The following is a 19,268-nucleotide window of genomic DNA, read 5'->3' on the forward strand; positions in this document are numbered from 1 at the left end:
TAGTTTCTGGTTTATTGAGGCCTTACTGGGAATGTTGATTTCAATGGTTCACCTGTTGGTGTTAAATATAAATAGTTTTTATTTGTATTCTCTATAGAGACACCGGGGAGCTGTCTGCAGGACAGCACACATTGCCGTAACAGCAGGTATTTGGTGCTGAGCTTTATAAAATACTCAGGCACTGGAGGGAAGGTGTTGAGTCACCAGGGATGTCAGGTAAAGTCTGACACTTATTCCTTATTCACTTAACCCTTGAAAGTCTCAAAGGGTGAAGTGAATAATGAGGTTGGATGAACCTTGGGGAAGACAAGCCGCTGAGGCAGGAACTCCTGCGAGCAGAGCGGAAGGCCGGGGGAGAGTACAGGTAATGCCACTGTCTGAGATAAAACCTCAGAGAAGCAGCAGCCCCGGACTGCAGGGATCAGCAACTGTGCTGTTCTTGCTTTTGAAGAGCAGCACTGCACAGGTTCTCATTAAGAAAGCTCGTCATTCCCAGGCAATATCATCTTTGCAGTCAGCATCTATATCAAGTTTGTCATCGCAAGGTTCAACATCAGACCCTCTTTCTAGTGCCAGAAAGGCTGTGCTGGGACAGGCAGAATGGGAACTGCCTTTTTCTGGGACTCTTTCCCTAAATTCTGGCTATTAGCCACCATCAGAGTGAGGATGTTGGGGCAGACAGATAGACAGACAGAACTAAGCCCATTAACTCGTTTAATGCCTCTTCATAAATATCTAGCCCTCTACCAGAGCTTCATGCTCAGTGTTTGTAATCTTCAACCTTGCAGGTGAGTGCGATGGTGTCCCTAAGCCACGATCCCATGGTGATAAGCCTGTGATAACGCGTCCCCCGGTGAGACCTCCAGACCCACCATGCAGGACTCCTGTCCCTCCAAAGCTGGAGCAGAGGCCGGATCTGATAGCAGGAACAGCAGAAGAGATGCCTTCATCTGTGTAAGTCAGCAGCCCTTGGCGAGCACGTGGTACCCAGGATGGGCAGCTCAGCCTGAGGGAGCTGCCATCACCCGGGGGCTTGGGGAACATGCAGGGGGATGAGGTCAGCCCAGGCAGCAGGAGTAGAAGCTGGTGTCACTTAATGGTAATTTTGGAAGAGGAGGAGGAGAAATACCACATTGGTTTCCAGTGCTGGTGATGTACAATAGCTGGAGCCTGTGGACATCCCCTCCAACACCCATGCGAGTGCAGTTTGAATGACATGTTGGAAAGCTGTGCAGAGGACACAGCCTGGGAGGGGAGCCATGGCCATAGCAAAGGCAAGCACATGCAGGAAAAGCAAAGCTCTGAACCTTCTCAAATACAGCCCTGGGGCTGAGCTTTGTCGCATCACCTTCTCTGCTGTGGTGAAGCTGGAAAGCCCCTCCCCGCCTGCGTCTGAGCAAGCCTCTCAAATGAGACGCTTCCCCGGGAAGGACAAGATCCAGCTTGGGTCTCTCTTAAGGAAATTGGATGAAGTTCAGCTTCATCAAGTTTCTTTCAGATTTTAATGAAACAGAAACCCTGCTAGCTTCAATGGGAATCAAAAAAAAAAGGAAAAAAAAAAAAGAAAAAGGATGAGTAATGTCCTGGGTTCAGCTATAGCAGTCATTTTTCTCCTGCTTAGTAGCTGGTGCAGTGCTGTGTTTTTTAACTTTCAGCCTGGGAACAACGCTGATAACACCGATGTTTTTAGTTGTTGCTAAGTAATGTTTATTCCAACCAAGGACTTTCTCAGTCTCATGCTTTGCCAGGGAGGAGGGGAAGCCAGGAGGAAGCAGAGACAGGACACCTGACCCAAACTAGCCAAAGGGGTATTCCATACCACAGCACGTCATGCCCAGTATATAAACCGGGGGGAGTTACCCGGAAGGCCCAGATCGCTGCTCGGGTCGGGCTGGGTATCGGTCGGCGGGTGGTGAGCAATTGTATCCTCTCCCCTTGTTATTTCACTAATCATTATTATCATTGGTAGTAGCAGTAGTGGTTTTGTGTTATACCTTAGTTGCGGGACTGCTCTTATCTCAACCCGTGGGAGTTACATTCTTCCCATTCTCCTCCCCATCCCTCCGGGAGCGGGGGGAGGAAGAAGGGGGGGGGGGGGAGTGAGCGAGCGGCTGCGTGGTTCTGAGTTACCGGCTGGGCTCAAACCACGACAAGTAAATACACAGGGATCTCAGCCCAGCAGCCAGGACTGGCTGGTGGGGAGGCTGTAACCTGGATCCACTGCGGAGCTCTCTGCTGCTGCACATCCAGCAAAAATGCGCATTCCATTCCTCTGCCATCCTAGCAGGGATAGGGTACATCAAAACTGAAGGAGAGGCCATAAAAGGTGATAGATGCAGGTTTATAAACCAGCATGTAGGATTATAAGCAAGAGCATGGAAATAAGCAGTCTAGCCTAAAGTGATAAAGGTCTGCAAGGCCAGGGCAGTGAGAAGACAGAGGGGAATAGAGCTGGCAGCATGAGGAACACGGCGTCTGCCTCAGCAGAAAAGACATCGGTCAAAGGTGATCATCTTCTGTATCTGCTAATGCTACTGCTCTTTTCCCTAGCACAGGTGAGATCTAATTAACAACTTGTCTTACTAGATAACTGGAGTGACCTCTTTTGTTCTCTCTGCAGGGTGGCCTCTAGGACAAAGTTCTTTGAGACAGCTTCCCGAAGAACAAGCAAGTAAGCCTGTCACGGAGAAGCTGGCATGTAAATAACTGCATGGGGCGCTCCCTCCAAGGCAAAGCGAGTCAGCTCAGGAAGCCCCAGCCCCAATGTTTCTTGCCTCACACTCATGGGCAGAAGATGGGTCTCAGCCAAAATGCTAGAACTAAACAAAGAGCACTAAGTATAAAATGGGAATCCAGATACAGACTTAATAAGTTAAGTGTAAATTAGCTAAGTAATAAATATATCTATGGATTCCTTTTGTCAAGTGTGAGCATCTAAGCAGTGTAGCGCACAGTGTACTTACTTCTCAGCCTTTTCAAACAGCAGAGATAAGGTCATGGGAGAGGTGAGGAGGGCTGGTTAGATCACAGCAGCTGATCAGAGATGCGAGACCAGAGGATGGATGGTCCTACATACTGTGTATGTGCAGGCATAGCTCCACCACAGAGAGGTGTGGTGGGATGGAGTGACAGCTTGGGCATGGATGCCTTCAGGCTAGGCTCAGATGGGGAGCTTTGGATTGTGAGCATTGTGCTTTGTGGCAGCAGATTTCATTTGTAATGATACCTGCTCAGACAAGCTTCAGCTTCCTGCCATTAAAGATCACCAGCCTCTGCCAAAAGTGCAAGCAGGTTTGTGTGTAGGTCTGATAAATGTTGAGTTCACTTGCTATATTGCAGAATACATCCCTGACCTGACTGTTACTCAGCCCTCCATTTAGTTTTGTGTCTGAGTTTGAGCTCGCTTATTGTATTAATATTTGTTTTCTGTATTCTTCTACTTCCTTCTATACAGTTCTTCATCACCACAAGGCAGGATCCCAGGTGATGAGAGCTGAGGCTAAAGGTAAGTGTTTGTGACAACAAACCAGATAATAAACCAAAAGCACATATGTAACACAAATTTGGCATTTATAGGGTGGTGGGACTCCAGTGGAGACAATGGGAATCTCAAAAGAAAGATCAGGAGAAATGTCCTTCCTGTAGGAGAACCTTGCAGAAGGGAAGATAGTGACTGGAAGTGGCCCATGCTCTTGACGGGTAGTGTGGCAGAGTCGAGTAAATCAGCTGGTGGTGCCAAGATCTGGGCTTGCTCTGGTTGTGGTTTTGCAATCACTGATGAATTTACACTGCTGTATAGAACATGCTTCTTGTCTTCTTCCAGACTTTGTAACCATCTCAGCCCAGCTAGACCCAGGAGATTTTCTGTGCTTGTGAAATGGACGTGTCACAGCTAAGACTTTTCCAGTTCCAGTGCCCCTGGAGAGCAGCTATTTTACCGGACAATGATTTCAGAGCGTGCTGTCATAAGCGGCTCAAGAAATTAGAAGAGAGGGAGAGAACGATGGAGAGAAGACCCTACCCACACATCTGTGTTGAACTGTTCCCAGCCCTTCCGCCCATCCTCTCTCGCAAGCTGTGAAGGATGCTCCTGTGGCCTTGCAGGTGACCAGCAGTGTTTGCAGGGCTGTGGAAAGGACAGTGGGGGACCAGAGTGGCCATTTACCTGCTCACTTTTTGGGAAATGTACCTTGGCAAGGGTGACCTTGGACAGACATTGGAGTCAAAACACAAGGGGCTAACTTCCCAGGCTTGGATGCAAGGGTAGAGTAACTGGAGTTTGGGTTGGCCCCTTGCCACGAGAAGCTCCTTCCTTTATGTTATGTTTTCCTCACTCAGTAAGCTATAGTGTGCTATAGTATGTTTTTCAGTGTGTAGGAGAGCAGTATCTGTTACTGGAAACACTGCTGTGCTAAGGCAGGCAGGACAGGAATTGGGGGGACCATCATGCTTAGCTCTGAAGGACATCTCTTCATCTCCTCCCTGGCATCAGCCTGTGCCTGTCCTGGAAAACTGTGCCAGCAGACATGGCTGTGCCAGGGGGCTTTGCCTGCCCCATCCCCTGCCTGTGCATTGGCATTCCAGTCGGTGCTGATCATGTCATTCCAGTCAGCACCGGTCAGGTCAGCAGCCTCCAAGAGTCCGGCTGGGAGAAGGAGGCAGCAGGCACTGCTCCTCTTCCTCCTCTTCCTCTTCCTCTTCCTCCTCCAATGTGAGCCATTCTCCCACCACATCCTCTTCCCACCAAGAAGTCTCTGTGCCGGGGTTATTCTGGTGGGCCAGCATAGAGGTGGTGAGGAACTGATACTTGCTGAATGTGGGCCAAAGCACATCATTTTTCTAAGAGGAACCCAATTTCTTGTTTGCTTGTTATATTAATTTCCAATCCAAGAGATGTCCAGTCTCTTCCTCAGCAGCGGCTCTGTAGATGATGCCCTTCATTCTGGAAGGTTTCTCCTAGCCAGGACCACCCCTAGTACCCTGTTAACAGTAAAGGCTTATTTGTGGTTCCAGCTGACAGCCGGGCTCAGCTCCTCAGCTGTAAATAGGCAATGAGCAGTTTCCCTGCTTCCTCTCACCAGCCCAAAGGCGACTTCCCTGTTTTGAATGATATTCCTTGGGTGCTGGGAGCATTCCCAAACCAGTGACCAAACATCCCCATTAGCTGCTTCTGGGTGCTCCATCCTCTTGAGCGCACTTTGTGTCCTACCTGGCGCAGGTTTGCCGGTGGGATGCTGCCATGGTCCTTCCCGTGCTGCCTCCTGACCTTGCCTTGTGCGTGTAGCTAGTGTCCGTCTGCTCTATTGCTGAATGTAATTCTGGCGTTCACTGGACACACACGTATCGTGTCAATGGTGCTTCTGCTCCCTTGGGCTTTGGTGGTACCCCAGCTGCTCACTCCTGTACCCCTGCTTTGAACAGTGGCACATAAAAGTGGCTTTAAAAAACAAAAACCCCAGTGGTACCAACATCTAGACTGTGTTACACGCTCCGGCATCTCAGGGCTTTTCAAAGCTGCGGTGAACCCTTTGTGCTGCACCCTCTGGCAAGTGGCTGGGAGGTGTGAGCAGCACTGAAACAAAGCACATCATAGTGTTTTTCTGATCAGGTATCTAAGAGAGCAGTTAAGATGGAGCTGCAAGCCAGTGAGAGTGAAGTGAGGGAGAGGTGCTCTGACCAGCCCAGATGGCTGGGAAGCCTCTCTAGCCACCCAGCAGAGAAACCAGTCCCAGGTATCCCACTGTGGGAAGCACTGGGGCCTGAGCCTGCCCTTTGGTGGCTTCATCCGCTCTTGGGATGGCCTTCCCAGAGGTGTCAGGCCAGAGGCTCATGCGCAGAAGGCCAGCATTTCACTCTCTGGGCTGTGCTTTGAGAACCCCTTGAGGCTGTTGGTTTGGGAAGCACACAGGCTTCCACGGGCATGGGTGTCTCTGGTGGTGCCTCTGCATGTGGACCTGGAAACAATAATTGTTGCATCTCCCACACTGCTGGTGCACAGGCAGCCTGATGCTCACCACCCAGCGCAGACCCTGTGGGACAGAGCTGGGGTCTGTGGGAAGAAAAAAAAATGAAGGACTTTGGTTTTAAGTCTGATGTTGTGAACAATGGAGGGAAGCAGCTTATTAGAAACATATTTCATTGTGTAATTTTAAGCATTTGTCACACGTGTGTCTGTGCTGGTTTTTCCTCCTCTGTGAGGGCAGCTGAAGGCTGGGACCAGCAGCGGAGCAGTAGTAGGGTGTTGGGTTGTGCTGGTGGAAGGCTGTGGGGCGCAATCCCTGCTGCCATCGCCACAGCAGCAACACAGCTGGGAACATGGGATTGACCCCGTGAAGTGTCGCAGGGCCCCCACATATCCACCACCAGAGCCATTTTGTCATGTAAAAGTGTAGGTTACTTCAAGTGTTTATAAAATTTCCATGAAGTAAAAAAAAAAGAGTCCAAGTGTGCTTTTTTCCTTCTTTAAGCAATGCTCAAGTGTTGTCACGCTGCAGCCATCCTCTGCTGTGCAGGTCCCACTGCTCTGGTCCCATGGGCAGCACAGGACCTGTCCCAGCACCTCGGGGACACAGCAAGGCAAGGCTGTGTGTGCTTGGGGCTGATGGAGCCCTGCTCACTGCTGGTGACTGCAACCGCAACTCCAGTCTGTTTTGAAGTCCCCAGATCATTCAGCTGCCTCTGTCAGCACAAACATCTTTATACTTATAAACTGCTCACTGCTTTGTTGAGGGATTTATTTAATTTTTCTAACCTAATAACATGTAGCTGGGAAAGCCTGCAGCTCAGGAACTGCTCCAGCGGTTTGAGAGGAATGAATTCAGCTTTGGTATTGGTAAGAGTCTTTGGCTGGACCTGGTATCCTTCTCCGCATCCTTGTGCAATTATTTCACACTATCCCAGCCTTAGAATAAGGGTGCTGAGCTTTGCAGCATGAGTCCAGGTTTGCAGGCTTGGAGCCTTGCCCTGGCCCCAGCCCCTGAGCAATCACTGTCCCTGCCAAGCATGGTCCTGCCTGTGGCCGGGGAATTGGAACTGCATGAGCTTTAAAGTCCCTTCCAACCCAAACCATTCTGTGATTGCAAGCAGCAACTTGAGGGCTTTTTGGGTTTTTTCCCCCATTTTTTGTTTCTCTGAAAAGTTCCCTCTGGGGGCTGTAATTTTTCCAGCAATGGATGTCTTCAAAACAACAGTGAGAAAAACCCTGTTTTCCCATTAGCCCTTGACTTAAATGATTATGAATTGGAACGAGCACCAGGGCACTAGCCCAACAATCCTAGTGTCCCCACCCGCAGGTGCAGGGTTTATTTTGTTCTGGAAAACATTTTGATTTAACCTGAGCAAGAAAGAAATCTTTTTCAGCATAAGCAAAACCTTGTAGGTTTTTATACAGAGAAAAGATAGCACAACCAGACGTTTCAAAGCTTGAGACTGGGCCTCAGTGAGGACTTCCCAAAGGAAGAATCTGGAGAGGTTAAAGGCGCGCTTCAGTAGACACATCTGTATGATAAATTTAGAATTGAAATGTACTTAGTGGAGCACAGACATCTTGAATTTATGTGCTGCACAGGGACCCATAATGGCTCAGGAATCCACCCACACAGGGCTTTTTGCAAGATCAGAGTCTTCTACACCAGACATTTTCTTGGCAACCGTCAGCAGCATTACTTGGCCTATACATCCATAAAGAGCCAGGCCACCAAAAAAAAAATAATCCTGCAATTGGCTTAAAAAGTCAGGAGATGCTCTGGACCAGTAAATGCGGCAGTGGTTTCTACTTTCCTTATGGAAGAAGTGCTTTCACAGCCTTTGTCAGAGTGCCTGGGAGCTCGTAAAAGGCAGAAGTTCTGAAGGTTCTTGAATCCATATAATAAAACGTTGCCATTCTCATGGAGGCTCAGAGAAAGAAACTCCTTTCCCCTCTCCCCAAAGCATTACCCCCAGGACTTCTGTCCTCCTGCAGGTCAGGCATCCTTTGTGTCTTGGCCATCCCGGCACTGCGCTGCCATTCCATGCCCCTGCGGTCACCCTGTTCTAGCAAGGACAGGATGGGGGCACACAGGGCCCTGCTCACCCTTTCCTAGGCATCTACCCATCGGTGTGGTGGGAGGTGGCAGGAATTCTGGGGAAGGAGCAAATCCCAGAGTTGGCTGATGTTCCTCGTGTTGAGAGCACACAAGTCAGCGTGACCCTGCTGAGGTCTGCGGCTGCATGGGGAGGGTAGAGCAGCTCCTGGTGCCTCTCCCAGCCCTGACCACGGCCATGGTACTGGAGCAGAGCAGCAGGATATCAGCATTCCCAGTTTGGATGCGGGCTCCAGGTGAAGCCTGGCACTCTGGTTAGTCTGTCTCAAAGGGAGCTGCAAAAACTTGTTATGCAAACTGGAGAAACTAACCTAAATTTAAAGGATTCTCATAATAAACGGTGAATTTGCTCATGACCAGGCCCTGTAGCATCTTAAGGCTGGGAATCCTTCACCATCTGGTTTGTAGTCCCAAGCATTGTCTGCGACTGCTTTGTTTAAGTACTCTACAGGCAGTTTTAGACCCATGAAAAGCTGACGTTCTGATGGCTCTTGGTCCTGTTTCCGTTCTTTGACTGGGTAAGATATCTTGTCAGTCACAGGACAGTTCAGTGGCTGAATTTTGAACCCTTTAAACAATGCAGAGGCATAACACATGTGCAGGCACCAGCCTGCCTGCAGGCACAGCTCAGCACCATTTACTCAACAGAGAAAGGACCACTGGGGATGGGAGCCTGCGCCCATGGCCGAAGGAGAAGCAGGGGAACGCCGCCAATGTGGGACATGGGTGGCAGCAGGTGAGTCCCGCAGGGGATCCTGACGGAGCAGTGCACTGGAGTCCCTGCTGTTGGCATGGTTTGGGCTATGGTCTGTCCACATCTGAGCAAGCCCGGCATGCAGAGCATCTCCTTTCCCCTGGCTTGTGCTGGCGCAGCCTGAGGCGCAGCCCAAATGCCGATAGAGCCGGAAGGCGTGCAGGGAACCGGTTGCCAGTGCAGCTGTGTCAGCGTGCGCAGTGCTCCCAGGGCTCTGGGGAGGTAAAACCGCTGTTGAAATGTGTGTTTAAAGCAACTCATTATTGTTTTAGGAAATGGAGCAATTTTTCTGTTTTAAAGAATTCCCACTGGCTGTTCTAAGGACAAAGGCAAGCAAACTGCCTTAAAGCATGGAGCCATTTTAGGACTGCTCGAGATTTTTTCAGCCAAGAAAAACCCCAAAACAAAGAAAGATTGATTCAGTTTCTGCCATTCCCGCCCACCTCACAGCAAATAGCCCCAGCCCAGCCTGCGGCACCCCATGTGCTGCCCTGGCTCCGAGCAGCCCCACTCACTCAACTGATGGACTCAGTCAGAAAAAGGTTCCAGCTGCATTTGTTATCACAAAGGTCCAGTAAAGTCACCTGGCAGCCTGCCGAGGACAGGGGCTATTTGCCAACCAGGCCAGGAGGGTTAGAGCCCAGAGTCTGCAGAGACCTACAGAAAAATGTACCTGGCAGCGTTCAGCAGAGCTCTGCAGCCCTCTCTGACCTCCCAGAGAGTCCTTCCCTCTGAAGAGTATGTTTTAATTCGGCTTTTTGTAAGCCGAATGGTTATTGTGGACATCATGCAGGTTTCTGTCCACTGCCAAGGAATGAGCATTTCTCCCTTCCCTCTGAGCTGCATTGAGCCCCCTGAGCTCCTGTTTCCACTGGGATGGAGGGCTGGAGAGGGTTTCACCCGGGTCAGGGCTGCGGGCTTTGCCTGGCAGGAGCTGCGCATCCTGCATCCCTTTGGGCTGCCCAAGCCTCAGGCTGCCCCGGCTCTGCTTCACAGTGAGGTTGGCAGCTTGGACTCTGCTCTCCTGCAGTCACAGCAGCGATGGAGACACCCAAGAGCCTGAACATGGTCCCTGGCCCCTGCTTGGCTCGCACCAAGTGTCCTGTCCTCAGCTAGTGGCGATGTTGTGGGGCAGAGATGGGGCAGTCCTGCCAGCACCGGCAACAGAGAGCTCGTGTGTTGGACCAGCAGCTCCCAAATGTCCCAGGGGACACTGGTGGCCAAGTAAAAGTTTGATGGGGGACACTGAGGTGAACATGATGACAGGTATCTGAGATTGCACCACAGCCCCTGAATGGCCATGGGCTTCTCCATGTCAGTTAAGGGTGAATGTTGAAAATAGACATTCATATGTAACTGTGACTCAAATAGAGCCATGGGACCAGATTCTCTGCAGATGACTAAGCATGATGCTTCTCTGCATGGGCAAGGCTTTTTGTACCAATGAGTACACTGTGCTTTCAGCTTGCAGGGTATTGGTACATGTACCTCTGCTGCACAATTACACACTAGACATTGTCAGCTATTTGTGGACTAATGAGGTATTTTTTTTTTTTTTTCCAAGCTCTTTGGTTTGTCTCACAGTGAATAGAATCTTGACCCTGTGCAGCATTCACATCTGTGCCTTGAATTAAAAAGCAGGCTGATAAGCAGTCTTTTTTATTACTTGGAGAACATAGGTCAATTTTATGAAGAAGTTCCAGCAGAATGGATTTACAACTGCTCATAAAGATAGTGAAAATAACAACAAGAGGAGGAGGACACTGGCCTTTATTAGCGCCTTGCTTTGAGAAATACAATAATCAAATGAAATTCAATTTAAAAGACCCAAAGAGGCATATATGAAAGGATTAGTCGATGCGTAAATGAATTAACAGTTCAGATATGTGATTAATAGCAAAATCTGACTGTGAAAAACAGCTTATGAATGACCCAACATGCAGCCTCATCCACTGAAAAATGACCTTATTCCTGGCGTCTTCAACAGCTAATATTTGTCACACTGGGTAATGGTTTTCATGCACATTAACTGAAAGCCAAAAACCACGCATTGAGCAGTGTTCCAACAAACAAGATTCTGCCTTTATTGTACTTAGAACAACAACAGATTTTAAGATTACAAAAAGAGCTGAACACCAAGCGTGCAGATCTGCCCTGTGGCACAGCACAGGCTGAGGGCTTGCGTGGGACCCAAGCATGGACTAAAACAGTCAAAAAGTGAATGTTTTCGTTTCCCCTACCATAATTGGTTTTGTCTTTATCCCGGATGCCAGGCAGGTTTCTCTCTGGTTACGAGAATAAATGTCCTTCAGTCCCATATGGTGACTTCTGAGTCACAATCATCTCCTGGGCATCCTCCACCACACCTCACTGGCCAAGGCAGCGACATCACTGCTCTCCACTCTTGACAATGTAATGTTGTAGGTCTCCATTTTCCTTATCCAATGCATTCAGTTCCAATTTAAAAAACACAACAAAACAGCGGCAACAGTCCAACTAATGTCCTTCTCTAGAAGCAGAATCTGGCCTCGGATGCTATTGATTTGGGCAAAACACTGCCATTTCTGAAAGGTGACTGAAAAAGTGCTGCAACCGTAATATGATTGCAACCGCAATAAAGTGATATGTGTATGCTTCAGCCTCACTGCACACCTTGCAGAGGCTAAAGGTTCGCAATGCAGCAAAGTCCCACCGAGCCAGGGCAAAAGACTTCTGTGTCACACTGAGGAGGAAGCTGAAAGCTCAGCCCTCGCCTTGAATCCAGGCCTGGGGAAATAAACCTTATTGTAGCTGAAAAGTCTTTCTGCCCATTCCGTAGGCTACTTGAGCTTTTTCTTTTGGTAATCCTGCAGTGTTTGCTCTGTGACTGTACTCAGCTATGGTGAAACGAGCAATTGCAGAGACATTATGCTTTGTTACATTCATGAATATAGCTGTGGGCTGGGAGTCCTCCCCAGGCAAAAAGGCACCAGCAATGAGCTTTTTGGCTTATTACAAATAAAATAAAATATATCAATATAGAGAACTCTTTTTATTACAGAGACGTTAACAAATAAAACCAGCATAAAATTGCCACAGAACACAAAATACCCAGCACAGACAGCAGCTTATTATAAATTTGCTGTGGTTTTATGTGTGGTGCAGATGTTTACTTTCTGAATCACAAATGCAGGTTCCCCTCCCATTTCTAAAGGGAACGAGCAGAAGCCCCTGCACGCTGCATGGGAGTAGGTGGGTGCAGAGAAGCTCCAGCCCCACGCCGCCCCACCACAACCTGCCCCAGGTCCCAGCATGCAGCACTGGTGACCTGTGTCTGTCCCTCAGCCACATGGGCATCTTGCCCAACAGCCACTTTCCAGGAACTCTGTGTCATTTGATGCTGGGCACTGGGACATGACAGTGCTGAGCATGACCTGGCCAGTCCTTATGGCACGAGAAGGCTTTCTGTGCCTCCAGAAGTCTGTGAAAGAGTTAGAAAACAGCTACCACACTGTAATTCCAGGATTCTGCCCAAAAGTGCAAAGACACTGTGCAGTCAAAGAGGGCAGAAATAAAGGACGTTCTGTTGTCCTCCAAGTGCAAATACTATCCCTGTCTCAGCTACAGGAAAGCTGGAGAAACAGCTACAAGAAAGCTGGAGAAGCAGATACCGACACCAGGCTACACCAGTGTATGTTCCATTCATGCCATGAACAGATGGACCTTTAAAAACTGGGCAATACCTAACCAGAAAAAACATTAAATTGAAAGTTTCCATTATTATTGGCATACACTGACTCGTCTCCTGAAGAGCAGTTAGTTGCAATCAGTGTGCGATCAGAAAAGAAACTCTCTTAGAGCATTATATTAAACAGATGTCTTTAGCAATATAAAGTGGGGCATGCTTTTATTTTAGTATATATGTACGTTTAACATATGTTATTGAAACATCTAGGGAGAGAGCTCAGCAAGCGGAGCGGCAGCTGATGCAGCAGGGAGCTGCAGGGAGCTGTGCTGGTGGTGACCTGGCAAGGGAGGGCAGCGAGCCCAGCTGATGGGAGGCAGGGGACATCTTGGGTACCACCTCAGCATCCCTGCAGACCCTGGCAACGACCGCAACAAAGCAACAAGAGTGAAACGAGCAAGTGGTGGTGAAGGTGGCGAGCATCCTGCCTCCCCTCTGCAGGGCCGACTCACTTGGTATCTACCTCGGTGAAACCAAGGCGAGATTTGGACGTGGTGGGCTCGCTCCTAGGCTGCATGAGTCAGCAATGCCACGGGGGTCCCCCCCTCCAGGGGTTTGGCCATCCCAAGGGAAGCCTCAGGGACAGCATTGACATGGTTGTGAGGATGGTGAAATTCTCTTTGCTTTATTAAAGCGAAAGAAGACAAGAAAATGCAGAGAATAACACAAAGTACAAAGATATATGGCAGGATCTGGACTTTGGTATTTCTTAAGCCTCATTTTGACCCAGGTCCTGCAGCAGCCCATGAAAATAAACAAGGAAACAGTGTTAACACCCCCAGCAAATACACACACAGTTGCTACTGATCCCAGTTCCCACACCCTCCTGTCACCACTCTAACAATGTCATAAAAAGTCAACTTCTGAATATAAAAGCTGCAGAAGTTTGCTTTGATGCTGAAGAGACAACGAACGTAACCCCGGTGCCCACTCGAGCACAGAGGAGCTCTGGGGTGCTGCTTGGTGACAGCCTGGCTGCTCCCAGCCCACTGGCCAGGGGCACCTCACCCAAGCCCCTGCCCCATCACAAATCAAAGCTGCCCACCCGCGAGCTGCATGCATCCAGCACGACGCACAGGCAGCATCCCCTTCTAAATGGCTTTTCATTTGCAGTGTGCTTCCACCAACAAATCAGTGTATGCAAATCCCTATTAAACTTGATTTCTTCCCAATCTCCCAGCAGAAAAGTACCCAGCAGGATACCTCCACTCATTAACTAATGAAAACTTCACTGACAAGAGCTTGTGCAAAATATAAAGCTCTCCAACGGAGTTCTTCAGATTGCTCCTAAACGTCCTAAACACTGATGACAGAGTACCCACCCAGTTGTTCACTGTGCCCTTCTGCTTGCTGCAGAAAATGTTCAGGAAGAGAGAAGTGAACCAGCAGGATTTTTTTACCAGTTCATTTGCAAATATTAGTAGATCATATTAACATTTAAAATGCTTGCAGCCCTCTAAAATAGAAGCTTACTGAGAACACCGCCCTCCTGGCTGGCATTCAGGAAGGTTATCTAAGGATTCTGTTGCCACCTACATGAAGGGATTTCAAGAGGAAGAGTACAAGCAGAGCCACATCTAGCAGGGAAGGAAAACCATTACAAACAACTGCAAAAAAATTTCCTCCCCTTCAATAGTTTTGAGGGTTTTTTCCCTACCCCTCCCCTTAATGAAAATCCCATAGCGTGACTGAAAAGTATGAGGAAAATTGTTTGTTTCACTGAGAGTTTACAAAGAACCCAGATGTATGGTGAGGGTGTTTGCGTGAAGAGCTGACAGTGATGCTCAGCTCGTGAATGGTCCGAGCAGCACATTAGTGCTGTTTTCTGCACAACACATGCGTGGCAATCAATTGGCTGCAACCTCATTCCCTCTGCTTTTAAAGACACCCGACAAAGACAAGCAGCTGGTATTACACAGGGGAAACATGTCTGACCCAGTTCACCTCTCCAGCCTCCGGCACTGCTTTGTGCTTGTGGCATCCCTGTGCCAGATGACACCACCAGTACTCCGGCTGGGCACAGCTCCGACACACGCTCTACTCCGTACCACAGTGGTGAAACCACCATCAGCCAACAGACCACGTGCAGGGCATGGATCTGCTGTTTGCCTGTGCCAGCATGAGGACCTCCTGGAGATATCTGCGTTGGTAAAGCCAAACTGTGCCACAGCCCACCATGAGAAGTATTGCCTTGGCAAGAGCCTGTATGTGCCGTGCTCACCAACACCCCCTGCCAGATGTGACCAGGCGGTTCTGGTGTGCTCACGGCTGTGCAGGAAGGGGGAACTGAAATACAATGGGGGAAGCAGACCTGGCCACTGCGTGGGAAACAGAGCCCACCGAGTAAATCAGAACATGGGCACCGAGTGGGCCTGTGTTCCCTTCTGAACTTGAGGTATGAAATGGAGTCAAGCCTGACAAACCAAGCCTGCTTTTCTCAGATACTCCTGACTGCTGAGGGCCACCAGCAGCTGCAGACCGATCAACCTTTGCTCTTTGTTGGCTGGGGACCAACCACCGGTCAAGCTAGGGCGCATTTATCCATCCTCACTGTGGAGCTGCAGCCTGTGCTGCATCAGGGGACTGGGCTCTGCCACCGCCACGTCGAACTGCTGTGGACTGGTGGAACACGTGGGACAGCGTGCTTGAGACTGCGTCCCCCAGGCTGCAATCAACCACTGCAGTTAGCAGCAGCCATGCGCACTGCTTAGAAGGGCAGAAGGTCTCTTCAGCATTTCCTTTACAACTTCCTGCAGTGCCACAGCAGCACCAGCCAGCTGTCACAGCCACCTCCCAAAGGATGGGATTAACAGCAGGAATCCTGCGGCCTCACAGGTCCTGCAGATCCCGGCCCCGCTGCTTTGCTCCCAGGATGCTTGTCTGCTGGCATCAGAAAGAATAGTTAGGACATATGGAAAATAAGTCATGTAGATGGAAACCCGGGGCCTGGGGACACCGAGGGGGAGCAGAGCTGGTGAGGGGCTGGGCAGGGGCCCCAGCTGCCCACGGGAGGAGGGGGAAGCGTGAGGTCTGAGGACGTCAGGCACTTGCGGATGTGAGTACGGCTGTGTTGGAGGAGCAGCAGCTATCGAGGATGGGAATGTGACTGCTGAGTGCCTGGGAGTCTGCGGGGCAGACCAAGATCCGGCTTGACTGGACATAGGCAAAACCATTCCAGGTGGAAAACAGTAGCCATTCGTCACCTTTGGGAATTTGGGAAGGTCATCTTCCTCTCCAACCCTTTTGCTGACACCCTGTAATGCTCCATCAGCTAATACTGATGCTGCATAGGCAGGCATGCTGTCCAGAGCAGACCCCTCAGCAGCTGCACGGTGGCTTTCTGTCAGCAGCAGGCCCTGCCAAGTCACCAGGCTGCAAATTCATCTCATCCCCCAGCTCTTCTCTGTTTCTCTACTGCAATATTTTAATTCATCTGCTTCCCAGCACCATTAATGCAATTTAAAAGTCCTGAAGGAGGCCAGTAAAGTAACCCACATCCAAACTTACAGGTTCAACCTGCTTCTTGTCTTGTCCTGTTTTTTTCTTTAAAAAAAAAAACCAAACCCAACAACTGCTGGCATTTCTCCTGATCTCCCATGGCCCTGGGCCACTGAAAATCACTGTGGAAAACACACAAATGAGAGAGTACAGACACGGTGCCGCTGCCACCGTGCCACAGTCCCCTGTCCCAGCGCGGCGAGCCAGCCAAATCTAGGCAGAAGCCGAGGCAGGTAGCTCAGTTCAAGAGGTACCTCAGGAAAAACAGAAATTTCAGGAATCCCAGCAGGTAGTCGTTTGTTACTGTCCATCTTCCTGGCACACCGCCTCTGTAGAGGGGATTCCCCAAGGCACTGCAGTACAGTAGTGCAGAAAAAATAGGCAGGAGATTGCTGAAATGGGGGTGGCAGAACTGGGAGGTCCCTCCGGAAGATCACTGTGCGTGGAAGTAGATAGGCTTGACTTTTCCAGACAGGATCTTGGGAACCTGCACAGAGATGATCTCAGCCATCATTTCAGGGTAGTCCACGCTCACCATATGTGCCTTAATTAAAAGGTCAAATGTAAACTGATGCAGATCCTTGGCAATCTGGGAAAGAAAGAAAGTTTGTTACACGAGAAGTCCCTGGGCAGTGATTTCTCTGGGAAGATAAGGAACAGGCATTAGCAGACACAGCCAGCCATGGCTGGACCTTGTTGCAGTGGGACGTGCTCTGCTCTCTGGCCATTGCTGCCTTGCTGGCAGCTGTCAGATGGCAGGTACACATCTCGACGATAAGCAAGGGAACTACCCACTCTGGGAGCAGGTAGCACAACTTGCCATGGTTCTGCACACTTGGGCATTACTGACTCCCACAAAAATGGGGATGAATAGAAATGGCACTTTCTTACTCCTACAGAAACTTGTCTTGCTGTGCAGATGATGCTGACTTCAGTTACGAAGGGTTACTTTTTGCTTATAAACACGTAACTGCATGAGCATGGAGCTCTCCCCCAGGGAAAAAGGTCTAGCTCATGTGTCACTAGTACAACTTTAAGTCACAAATAGAGAATTTGATTTCACTGCTGTAATCAGAGAAGATTCACTGGGGGCACTGAGATTTTGAGCTGTTCTGAAAGGCTGATGATGGAAAAGTATCGTCTACAAAAAGCTTTTCATTGCTAAAAATGGAAGCCCATAAACCCAAGCACTAGAGTGGTTACTGCAGGGAGTGACAGACACAGGTAGCTCGCTCCCTCAGTAGAGTTAGCGTCTGTCTTTTCTCTGTTACTTAATCTGAGAACACACTGCAATACTGTCCCTGCAAAGGTGCGTAAGAGTTAAAAAACAAACCACAAAGAACCACAGAATCATTGAACAGCCCAGGTTGGAAGGGACCTTGAAAGGTCACCCAGTCCAACCTTCCCTGGGAAAGGGAGCCTAGAGGAGACTATCTAGTGCCCTGCCCAGTCTTGCATCCTGAAAACTTCCAGTGATGGGGACCACCATGATCCTGCAAGGCTGTACCAGTGAATGATTATTCCCACTGTAAAAAGTTTCTTTCTTGTATCATTTCTTATGTGTATAGATAGACATTTCACTGTCCTCTTACGGGATGCACGGAGTCCAGGACCTTGGTGAGCTGGTAAAATCGCCGAGAGCAGGAGGTAGGGTTCTTCCTCTTGCAAGCGATGATACGGTCAAGTTCCTTAATGTAATTCATTCGAAGTTCATCAAAGAGCTTCTGGTTCTTCAGGCCATCCACTGGAACTGGATGGAACATGGGAAGGAAACAGTGAGAGCTCCTCAGAGAGTAGAGAAGATAGAAGAGCCAGAGGAAGGCTGGGGAACAGGTCAGTGCAGACCTGAGAGGAAAGATCTGCCCACCAGCTCTGATTCTGCTATATCCCTCACTCTGATCAGCTTGTTGGATTGCTGCTAAGCCAAGGACTCTTGTTCAGCGCTTGTTAAAAATAAGAAGCAATATGACAAACTGCAGTGCTATTTTCCTGCTCTGCAGCTGATGCTCAGAGGCCCCGTGATGACAGGAGCCAGGCTGAGGAGCAACCTCCTGCAGGAGCTCCATGGGGAAATGCTGCACCCTGCAGGGGTGGGATGGGCTAGCTGCAGGGGCTGGGTGGGGGCACCCGCATGCTTGACAGCTCATTATCTCTGAGCAGCTCAGACTGAAGCAGAGAGGAGAACATCCACATCCATCCCTTGGGAAGTATGAGTACATGCACAGGGAAAGCATCAGATACCTCTAGGGCAATACAGTGTACGGAAACTGGAGGTCTGCTGAGGAAAGGATGTGAGAACTTACTAATACTGAAGAAGAGCAGAGCCTTCATGCAGAGGAACTCCTGCGGCGTGATCTGAAGCCACCCAAACTCCTGAGAGAGGTGCCGCATCCTGACACATTGGCTGTACATTCTGGATTTGTGCATCCGATACCTGGCAGGGCAAGATACATCACACATGGCGAGAAGATCAAAGCACTGCCTGTGCGATGTGCATGGGAGGACACGCTCTGCCCATCCCAGCAACCCCAGCCCTGCCTGGCACGTCCCCTGTGCCAAGAACCTGAGCTCCCTGTCGGGAGATGCTGGCAGCAATAGACCTGCACACATGAGCGGAATGTTTTCCAAAATGCCTGTGTGCAATTCTCTTCATCCGGAAATGGATGGCTACCTGGGACCGCAGGGCTCCCCTGACCCTCTGCCTTCCTGAAAAGCAACTGCAATGATTCACTAAGTGTGGCTATGTGCGAGGGACAGGAAGCTGAGCTCGGAGCTCTCAGAGACAAGGTGTGCTTTTGCTTGCAGCTGTGCTTAGTTATTGTTCTGAAGCTCTCCTACTTTCATGTCAACAAACCCTCCCCAACTCTAAGCTGATGGTACATAAGAGAGAACCCATCAGGAACTTGCAATAAAAGCTTGCTGCTCTTCCTGCTCACTCCAGCTGACCAACCAAGCTAGAAACAGAAACTCAAATCCCATCGAGAAAAGGTCGGTCTGTACAGAGCAGCCCTTCACACCCAGCACCAGCTCTTGCTAGTGCCCTGATGGAAGTCAAACCCAAGGCAAGTTGAGGGAAAGGGAAGAAGGCCCAGGAGAGACCCTGCAACTGTACTTACTGCTCCTGGAGATCACTGCAGAGTAGTTAGGAGCAGAAAAGCCGGGCCCTCCTATGCTTTGTTGGTCAGCCCTGGAAGTACGACTACTAAGCTAT

The 19,268-nt window shown here is 49.6% G+C and overlaps 2 protein-coding genes across 4 annotated transcripts in view; one reads left to right on the top strand and one right to left on the bottom strand.

Moving 5' to 3' along the window:
* Positions 1-6,436, top strand: part of OPHN1 (oligophrenin 1) — a 64,252-nt gene extending 57,816 nt beyond the window's left edge. For 2 of the 3 annotated variants that reach the window (XM_030496978.2, XM_030496980.1), the window contains 4 exons: positions 789-954; positions 2,621-2,671; positions 3,455-3,505; positions 3,824-6,436. In XM_030496978.2, coding sequence (XP_030352838.1) covers positions 789-954; positions 2,621-2,671; positions 3,455-3,497 — 260 coding nt within the window. In that variant the 3' untranslated portion in view covers positions 3,498-3,505; positions 3,824-6,436. The remainder of the gene's footprint in view (positions 1-788; positions 955-2,620; positions 2,672-3,454; positions 3,506-3,823) is intronic. The other variant, XM_030496979.2, reaches the window with a different exon arrangement.
* A 4,459-nt stretch (positions 6,437-10,895) lies between these two features.
* AR (androgen receptor) overlaps positions 10,896-19,268 on the bottom strand; it is a 56,291-nt gene continuing 47,918 nt past the window's right edge. The window contains exons 6-8 of the mRNA XM_030498206.1: positions 18,361-18,491; positions 17,650-17,807; positions 10,896-16,646 (exon numbers count right to left, since the gene is read on the bottom strand). Of these exons, the coding sequence (XP_030354066.1) occupies positions 16,491-16,646; positions 17,650-17,807; positions 18,361-18,491 (445 nt within the window). The 3' untranslated portion in view covers positions 10,896-16,490. The remainder of the gene's footprint in view (positions 16,647-17,649; positions 17,808-18,360; positions 18,492-19,268) is intronic.

Source organism: Strigops habroptila, chromosome 9, assembly GCF_004027225.2.
Source record: "Strigops habroptila isolate Jane chromosome 9, bStrHab1.2.pri, whole genome shotgun sequence".
NCBI classification, from domain to species: Eukaryota; Metazoa; Chordata; class Aves; order Psittaciformes; family Psittacidae; genus Strigops; species Strigops habroptila.